Below are 9885 nucleotides of genomic sequence, written 5' to 3'. Positions count from 1 at the left end.
ATATATTGGAATATATACATACTATATGACATATAATATATTACTTATATTATATCATATTATATATTGGAATATATCTATACATACTATATGACATATAATATATTACTTATATTATATCATATTATATATACATTCCAAAAACAAAAATCCAAAATGCTTCTGCTCCCAGCATCTTGGGTGCTCAGACTATAAATGTCATAATTAAAATATCTCTGTTTCTGCCAGGCAGTGGTGGCACACACCTTTAATCCCAGCCCTTGGGAGGCAGAGGCAGGCAGATTTCTGAATTAGAGACCAGCCTGGCCTACAGAGTGAGTTCCAGGACAGCCAGGGCTATACAGAGAAACCCTGTCTCGAAAAAAAAAAAAAAAGTAAGAAAAAAATCTCTGTTTCTGACCATCTTTTTCTTCTTTGCCCTGCTTTATACCCAAATGATGAAAAATATTTTAAAACAGACTCCATACTGCAATGTCTCGCTTGCCCAGGGGTGAGGAGAGCCCCTAGTGAGGTGACTCCAGTGGTCAGTGGTGGAAAACCTGGAGCCCAGCAGCCCCCTCCCTAAGTTCCAGCCATCACCCTGCGAACCCTTCAGACTCCCCACACCCCAGAGCCTGCCTGTTCTAGAATTCCATGCCCTCTGCTCTTGTTGTTCTTCTATCCCCGGGATACCTCCCACTCCAAATGAGAAACTCCCATGCCCCCAAGCGTGTCCTACAGAAGAGAAGGAAACAGTTGGATCCTGCAGTGCCGTTCCAGCAACTGTCTCAACTGGAAAGCGTGTATGGCAATAAGCACGTGGATCAGTACAAACAAGTAGCGATGCTTTCGGAGTGAGCTGCCTTCATGGATGCCTTGGTCTCTTCAACAGAAGGCCCCGCCCTCCTGGCTTCCTAACATGGCCGCAGAGGCCCCATGACTGGCTGCTTAAGGAAGTTGCAGTCTCCCACCTGACTGACGGACCACGTGAGGCTGTCGCAGACATCAGAGACTCCGAAGCAGAAACACTCGGAGCAGCCCTCGGGGTTTCGTTCCTTCAAGTTATAGAATCCCGGCTTGCAGCGATCACAGTTCTTTCCCTCGACATTTTTCTGCAAAAAAAAAAAAAAAAAAAAAAAAAAGATTAGCTGGTGAGGCCAGTGTATACAGAGAGACGGAAAGATCGGTCATGCATGTGGTGTTGATAAGGAGAATCCACAAAACCAGGTAATAAATACTCAGTTAACTAAAGAACGTGGGAAACCTCAAGCCGCATTTATGAGTAAAGAGCCTGCAACAACTTGCATGATTCTGTCAGTGAGGACGAGTCTAAGACGTTACAGCTTGGTCAATACATTGAAATAAACAGGGTCCTACTGTGCAGCCCAGGCTAGCTGGCTCGCCTCCACTTCTCAAATCCCTCCAGGCTATCCACTCTGCACTGGGATTGTAGGCATGCACAACACGCCTTGCTTGCTATTGCTTTCCTATCTGAAGAGAGCTATATAACTATTTGTTTGACTTATAAATGCTAGGGCTTATTCTGGGTCACATGCGGCACAGGCAGCAGACTCTGCTGTTATGGGAATGAGGCAGAAGGTACAAACAGGAAATCTCAAGAATTCCAAGGAAATGGTTATTAATATCATATGGCCAAATAAGACCCTTCTCGGGCACTGTGTGTGTGCATTCCTATCATTATACAATTCTCTTCCAAGAGGAGTGCAAGATAACAGATCTGCATTTCATTAGAGTTCTGGGAAACTCAGTATGTACCTGGTTCTCCTCCAAACACGGAGCTAGAAGGCAATGCCACAGAACGGAGCCAGTGCCAAGAAAATGATTCGCAGTATTGGGTTTCATCTTAGAAGTCACAGAAACACCTCAGGAATCTATGGTCATTACCCAGAGGTGCCGCAAAAGAGTAAGCCAGGTGCCCATTTCAATCCAAGGGCACAGAATAGGGCCATCTTGCTGTGACATGCTGTGCTCTGCACAGTACTCGATCATCTGAGCCAGGGGAGCAGAGAACCTCAGAAGAGACTCAAATCTTCCTTGATGGGTACATGCCTTTAATCCCAGCACTTGGGAGGCAGAGGCAGGCGGATTTCTGAGTTCAAAACCAGCCTGGTCTGCAGAGCGAGCTCTAGGACAGTCAGGGCTACACAGGGAAACTCTGTCTTGGAAAAAGAAAAAGAAATGATTCCTTGATTTGCACACTCACCTTACAAAGGCAGGGCTCTGTGCATGGGTCCTCATTCAGGCTGCCGACAGTGCTGCAGTCACAGGGGACACAATTCGGGAAACCCCGGTAGCCAAACTGGCAGCGGTCACATTTGTCTCCTGCATAACCTTTCCTACATGGACACTGACCTGGCCACTTCCCTGGGGAAGAAAACGTCAGTCCTGATTAACATGTGAAGTCCTGGGGTTGAAAGCAGGAAGCCTGCAGACTTCTGTAGAGGGCCAACGCGTGCCAACTGCAACCTCTTTGAGCAGGACTTCATGTAAAGCTAGGTAGGCAGTCATGCTTAACCGCTCTCACACAGCCACAGTCTATACATATGCAAATGTGCCCAGCTCCGTTTAAACACAACAAGGTGCCTATGTGGCCCTTGGGCCACAGTTGGCTGTAGAGCTGATATGAATGAAGAGAGACACTGAGATGAAGGCTCACAGGCAGAGCCACCACGTGATTCTGCAACTCCACTCCTGATCCCAGAGTAAAATACAACATAAACTCACAAAATTAGCCGTATATGAATGTTCACAGCAGTGTTATTCATAACAGCTGGAAGGTATGAATGACTCAAGGCTTATCCACAACTGTGCATGAGTGGACATACCACAGCTGCAGTCAATGTTTTAGAGTCCCAGAAGTACCAGGTTTTACATATCCACTCGTCAATTGGTACACACTTGGATATGTAAAGTGTGATATAGCTGAGCAAATATTACTGAGCATAGAACTAACTGTGATACCAATACAACACCACCAGCCTCCTAGAGCCAGAGTAAGAGAATGAAGTGACTCACAGAAGCCCCACACACTAGAGGACTCAATTTTATGTAGAAGTTAATAAATACTTGGTGGATGAAACACAACACAGGATCAAATCCTCACATTTCTACATCCTGGTACTAACTCTACCCATCACAAACAGTACATCCTGGATCAACTGCATACACAACAGACCAAGTCCTTACCATTGGCTAAGTCAGCGTGCAGGTCGTCCTTGATACAGATGGAACTCAGAGACCCCACAGGATCACAGTCACAGGGACGGCAGGGCTGGTCCTCATAAGGAGATACCTGCAAGACAGAAGTTGTCCTGGATGACCTCACCAGAAATAACAGCCTGGTTTGAAATAATAACCGAAATGTCAACCATGAGGTATCGGCATCCTATTCCAGGTGACACTGTCACAGTGATTTAGTGTAATGGGATGTAGGTGACAGGAAGATGAAATGGCCCCAGGCAAGAGGCTCTAAATATCCTTTAGATGGTGACAGCAACATGTCATCCTTTCTTCTTTCCACTCTTCCCCTTCTCTCCGTCACTTATCACTGCCATCGTTGGACACTGCCAGTGAGCAAGCCTACTCCAAGGGTTCATCAAGTCAGCTGGGGGTTGAGGGAATGTGTCCTGTGACTAAGGTATGGCCCTTTAGTTATCAGCTGAAATCTGCACATTTATAGTTAGAATGATCTGCAATCACATACTTCATAGGACCCCCCAACTCAAGCAAAATAACAATAGCCACATATTCCCACTTTAAGCAAGAACCAAGACACTTTAGGAGATGGAAATCTGAAGCACATTAGTCCCATGAGGTATAAAGAAGGGAAGCTATCCTTCAGAACAGAGGCGGAGAGTTAATGAGGCACGCCTTCTATCTAGAAGGCCGAGGAGCTCGGCAGTGGACACTTACTTTGTGAGGTCTGTAATACTGGTCAATACAGGTTTCACAGTTGATCCCTGTGGTGTTCTGCGAGCAGTTGATACAAACCCCTCCTCCACTGTACTGTCCAGCACTGTTAAGGCTTCTCCTCTCCTTTGCAACATTGTTGTCATAGTAACAGTCTTTGGCTTTGTTGTGACAGTTGCATTCTAGGAAATGTTTTAATATCTCAATTAATGTAGTGATGTGACCCAGTTACAGAAAACCCTTATTTCATGAAGTGTTTGTGTTTTAAAATTCTAACATAAATAATTCTGTAAGATATGGGCAAGGGCTGGAAGGATGGCTCAGTAGTTAAGAACACTGGGTTTGGTGGCAAGTGCCTTTACCTGCTGAGCCACATTACCAGCCAAAAGTAACATTAGCTAGAGATGCACTTCAGTGGTAGAACATTTCTCAGCATGGTAGACTCCTATAGGTTCAATACCCAGTACCATAATCAACTAATTCATCCATCTTAGCTTCAGATTTGTAGCTAATAAACAAATGCATGGGCTAAGAAACTTAAGGTAAAATAGTGAATCTGCAATGACCCCTCAGCCCTTAAATGTTGCAGAAGTGTGCTTGGCCTTGGGCAGTATTTGAAATGCTGAAAAGCTAGGTATGTAATGCTCATAACAATCAAGACACCATGAGTTTAACCACCATAGGAAGCTGGAGCCTTTGTTCTCTATGTTTTAAGTGTAAGCCGGAGCCTTTGTTCTCTATGTTGTAAGTGTACTTACCCTCACACTCGTTACCAGAGGAAATGGTTCCGGGCCTCCAGGGATGCTGATGGTAGCCGGGACAGCACCTGTCACAACTCTCGCCACACGTATTATGTTCACACTGACACTGAAGTTGCTGGGCAAAACAAGGATATGGAACAAAAGCTCAAAATTTTACCTGTATCTTTTTTGTTTGTTTGTTTGTTTGTTTGTTTGGTTGGTTGGTTTTTTGAGACAGGGTTTCTCTGTGTAGCTCTGGCTGTCTGGAACTCACTCTGTAGACCAGGCTGGCCTCGAACTCAGAAATCCTCCTGCCTCTGCCTCCCAAGTGCTGGGATTAAAGATGTGCTTTTTACCTGTGTCTTATTTTTAATTTTACTTAAGGAAAATACAGCAACCATGTAAGGTCAGTATGTGGTAGCTCACGTGGTCATGCTGTCTGCTGGTGTGTATGTGGTAGCTCATGTGGTCATGCTGTCTGCCTGTGTGTATGTGGTAGCTCACGTGGTCATGCTGTCTGCTGGTGTGTATGTGGAAGCTCACGTGGTCATGCTATCAAGGTGCTGCTGTGTATGTGGAAGCTCACGTGGTCATGCTGTCAAGGTGCTGCTGTGTATGCGGAAGCTCACGTAGACATGCTATCAAGGTACTGCTGTGTATGTGGAAGCTCACGTGGTCATGCTATCAAGGTACTGCTGTGTATGTGGAAGCTCACGTGGTCATGCTATCAAGGTGCTGGTGTGTATGTGGAAGCTCACGTGGTCATGCTATCAAGGTGCTGGTGTGTATGTGGAAGCTCACGTGGTCATGCTGTCAAGGTGCTGCTGTGTATGCGGAAGCTCACGTGGTCATGCTATCAAGGTGCTGATGCTGCACTTCTGGAGGAGATGCACATGCATAGCTTGATTACAAACAGATATGGTAACTAACAAGAGTGTTCTTTAAAAGGATCCATTGACTTTATGGGTTGGGAGTCCTTATCAATACTTTGATTATTAAGAGATTTTAGCATAGTTTGTTGATGATTCTCTGATGTTTATCCATATGTTTTTCACATCACAAAAACAGAAAAATGGACAGATGAGACGGCTCAGCCAACTCTCTGGCCATCAATCCTGACAACCTAAGCTTCGCCCCAGAATCACATGATAGAATAAGAGAGTCACACGATAGAAAAAGAAAATGGGGGTTCATGAGTTTCTCTCTAATCACTACATGTGCACTGTGCACTCTACATATGCCCCCAAATAAATGTTAAAAACAATTTTAATATAAAATGTAAGCTGAGGGTGTGTCTCAATAGTAGAGTGCTTGCCTAGTGTGCACAGGACCCTGACTTCAGCCCTAAGGGGTGTAAATATTAAACAACTAGAATTAACAATAAGAGACTATTGCTACTTAACAGGCACAGAACTCCAAAGACTGGAAGTAAATAAGTGTTTTGAAAAGAGTTATCCAATTCTTTTCAAATTATTTACTTAGTATTACACCCAAACAAGTCTATTTTTCTTTATTTAATACCCACAATAATGGAAAGAAGAGAATCATAAACATAGCACATATAACTTAGATCAACACATGCCCGACTGATTCTCTTATAAGAATACGGGAGATCGTGGAATTGTCAATTTCCTGTCATAGATACCTTACTATAAACAACACCGTAAGGGCTTCTTAGAAACACTCCCTCCAACCAAAGCAAATGGATGACATTGCAAAAACCAAAACCAGTTAAGTTAATTGATTTTTAAAATTGATTTGATGCCTTACTTTCTGCCTTCAGTAAGGACAGGAAAGCATCAAAGCTGTACCATCTGTATTGAGGCCCCATTACGTGTGAAACACTAGAACGAACCTTTGTTTCCTCGTCCCATGGGCAGCTGCTAGCATGGCCATAGCAAATGCACATGCCTCCAACGGAAATGTCTTTTATCGAATAGTAATACTGAGGAAAAGAAGGTAACAAACAGAAGTTAAAAACCCCACAAATCCCTCACCTGGGCTCATGAGTTATTTTTGGTCCTCTAAACTTAATTACACATATGTTTAAAATCTCATTTCACATACAAAGAGCACCTGAGGGTCTAAAAGAATCTCTCGGTGTGGTTTCGCCGTAAGCCAAACACCCTCTTCATTATTCACCCTGCTCCATTTTCAGGGAGTTCACCTTTAGGGTTAGATGGTTAGGATTAGGGTTAGGGTTAGGGTTAAGGTTAGGGTTAGGGTTAGGGTTAGGGTTAGGGATAGGGTTAGGGTTAGGGCAATGTGCCCTGCATGTGTTTAGGAGGGAACATTACCATCTATATATAGATTCTTGCGTGCACACTTTTTCCAAGTGCACCTGCCAGGCACTTGAGCAAAAGAATGTGTATTTTCTTTTAAATCACTTTGCATCAGAGCTTCATGCTTTTTCTCTTTATGTTAATAGGTTTTTATTTTAATTTTTCTTCACATTGCTAATTGCTATTGTATAGAAATATTCTTAGTTTTATTCGTTGCTTTGGTATTACTCCATTTCTGACCTCATTTATTTCTTCTAGTGGTTGTTTTGGAAGGTTATTTATGCGCATGACTTTGTCAGCTACAAATGATGGAGATGCACTTCTATAAACACATGCTGCATGTCTTTGATGTCTTATTGCATCTTTGAATAACAGCTTTACTAAGAAATAATAAAATATTTGCAAGGGGACTTAATGTGGAGAGTACCATTGAGACCATGATTGGATGACTCAATATTGTTTAAAAGTCCTCCAAATTTCTTCCTGTATTGATCTAAAGATTATAATATTAATGAAAATCTTACCAAGCATTTTTATCTTTTAGTAGAAATTAAATGATTCTTATATTTTACAGAAAATATAACTTCCTGCTCTTCCAGTGGACCAGACTTCAGTTCCCAGTGTCAAGGCTGGACAATCCACAACTACCTCTAACCCCAGCTACAGAGTACATATTGCTCTCAGATAGCCTTCTGGGGCACACATACATGTAGAATATGTTTCCATTGAAGCACAAATGTAAACAAAAATAAAGATTTAAAATAGAATGTCAGGAATCTACACTAGCCAATCTGGACCAACATAGTACCCTACCCTGATATTTAGCATAAAGCTACAGAAATCAAATGGTTGCTGTTGCCTAAGGTTAGACCAATGCATCAGTGGGATGGGGTTAGATCAATGCACAGAGAGGCAGTTGCTCGAGAAACACTCAATAATAAATGCCAACAGTGCCCGACTACAGTGTCAGAATAGAAGAAAGCATCCGGGAAGAAAGTCAATCATGCCTGATACTCGGCTCCATGGCATCATCACATGTGGATATAAGGAAGACCCTCCCACACCTGATACTCGGCTCCATGGCGTCATCCCATGTGGATATAAGGAAGACCCTCCCACGCCTGATACTTGGCTCTATGGCATCACATGTGGATTTAAGGAAGACCCTCCCACACCTGATACTTGGCTCCATGGCATCATCACATGTGGATATAAGGAAGACCCTACCACACTTGATACTCGGCTCTATGGCATCATCACATGTAGATATAAGGAAGACCCTCCCACACCTGATACTTGGCTCTATGGCATCCCATGTGGATATAAGGAAGACCCTCCCACACCTGATACTCGGCTCCATGGCATCATCCCATGTGGATATAAGGAAGACCCTCCCACGCCTGATACTTGGCTCTATGGCATCACATGTGGATATAAGGAAGACCCTCTCACCAAGCACAAAGGTTAATTTGGAATGGATAGCTACAGAATAATACAACACAACAAACAATATAAAAATGATGGATTTCACCTAAAATGGAATCAGATACTTAGGAGAAAGGCCATTATATTCTCCAGGTGACTACTCTATGAGACCAGGAAGGAGGGAGTGGTATGCCTGAGGAATGGATACTGGGGCCATCATCTCCAAGCTGGCTTTATAACAAATGACAGGAGATAATCATCAGTAAAATATGGGGACCTGGGAAGGCAAGAAGTCAACCAAAGACAATGAAGAAAATAATGTGCCCTTGAAACCAAGATTGTCACAGTGGCCAGGGACACCACCAAGGACCCCACCATACACTCACACGTCTTGTGACAATAGGGTCAAGGTCTCTGAGGTCTCGATGGCTCAGGGTCATGAGGTCTGCGTTGAGTGTCCTGATGCGCTGCAGACGAAGGCGTATGTACCGTGCTGAGGTGAATTCCAGCAACTGGGGTGAGGGGTCATCAGCGCTGGGTCTGCCATTGATGAGGGATGTGTGAATCTGGACATAGACAAACATACATGTCAATTTTATGCACGTGTAAAGTATACACACATACAATGAAGCCTTGTGACAGAATCATTACATAGATAAATCTGAAAACTCCACCTTGCAAAAACAAACAGAAACTTCATCTACTATAGGCAGGTCATAACAGTGACCCTCGCTGGAGACCTCATCATAGGCAGGTCATAACAGTGACCCTCGTTGTGCCTCGGTTTGGGGGTTACCTAATCTACTGCCTCAGAGATTCCTGGAACTCTCTCAGTAGTACGCTTTTCCTCGTATGGTGGGGCTCTAAGAATATCTACTATTATGCGATGGCTTCTCAGAAGCAAATGCCTAATACCGTGAACAGGCTAGGGAGGGGAAGGAAAATACGCCCCAAACTTAATGATGCCTGCTGGCTTAGCTAACCTCTCTTACTGTAGAGCTTCCTCCCCAGCTCCCGCCATGGAGAGCACCTGAGAGTTTTCACAGGCATCACTCATCAAGCAAGATGCTTATGGAAGCACTGTGTGTTTCTGTTTCCCTCAGAGATTACTGAGGTACACACTGAGCAACTAGTCCCTGGGCAGCTCCACCCTCCACACCTCTGACAGGAAAGGAGAAAGAGGAGCTACACCTTTCAGAACCGCCTTTGCCCTCTGATCTTCATCTATCCCTGTATGAGTAAAGACGAAGCCTTGTTATGTACCCTTCCAACTCGTGATCCTCCTGCCTCAGCCTCTGAAGTACCAGAATTACACTTAGTGCCACCATGCCTGGCTTCTCTCCAATATATAGCATGTTCTTGCCCTGGTCTTCTAGAACGATTCTAAGGGAGGTGGGAGATAAAGGACAGCAGAACGAAGGCCGAGAGAACCCTATGCTGGGAAGAAACTAAGACAGAGGCCATCGAGGCTGCTTTAGTGAGGCAGCCGCATGCACACCTTTGGGTTAAGGATGATTGGTTTTGAATGT

General features: G+C 44.0%; 1 protein-coding gene across 1 annotated transcript in view; it reads right to left on the bottom strand.

The window, feature by feature from the left end:
- Lama1 (laminin subunit alpha 1) overlaps positions 1 to 9885 on the bottom strand; it is a 126648-nt gene that overhangs the window by 76021 nt on the left and 40742 nt on the right. Inside the window, exons 5-11 of the mRNA XM_031368646.1 lie at positions 8743 to 8922; positions 6505 to 6594; positions 4668 to 4785; positions 3913 to 4091; positions 3187 to 3292; positions 2204 to 2364; positions 951 to 1091 (exon numbers count right to left, since the gene is read on the bottom strand). Of these exons, the coding sequence (XP_031224506.1) occupies positions 951 to 1091; positions 2204 to 2364; positions 3187 to 3292; positions 3913 to 4091; positions 4668 to 4785; positions 6505 to 6594; positions 8743 to 8922 (975 nt within the window). The remainder of the gene's footprint in view (positions 1 to 950; positions 1092 to 2203; positions 2365 to 3186; positions 3293 to 3912; positions 4092 to 4667; positions 4786 to 6504; positions 6595 to 8742; positions 8923 to 9885) is intronic.

Source organism: Mastomys coucha, unplaced genomic scaffold, assembly GCF_008632895.1.
Source record: "Mastomys coucha isolate ucsf_1 unplaced genomic scaffold, UCSF_Mcou_1 pScaffold14, whole genome shotgun sequence".
Lineage (NCBI taxonomy): Eukaryota > Metazoa > Chordata > Mammalia > Rodentia > Muridae > Mastomys > Mastomys coucha.
Note: the sequence above shows the minus strand (reverse complement) of the source record. Positions and strands in the feature narration are given on the sequence as shown.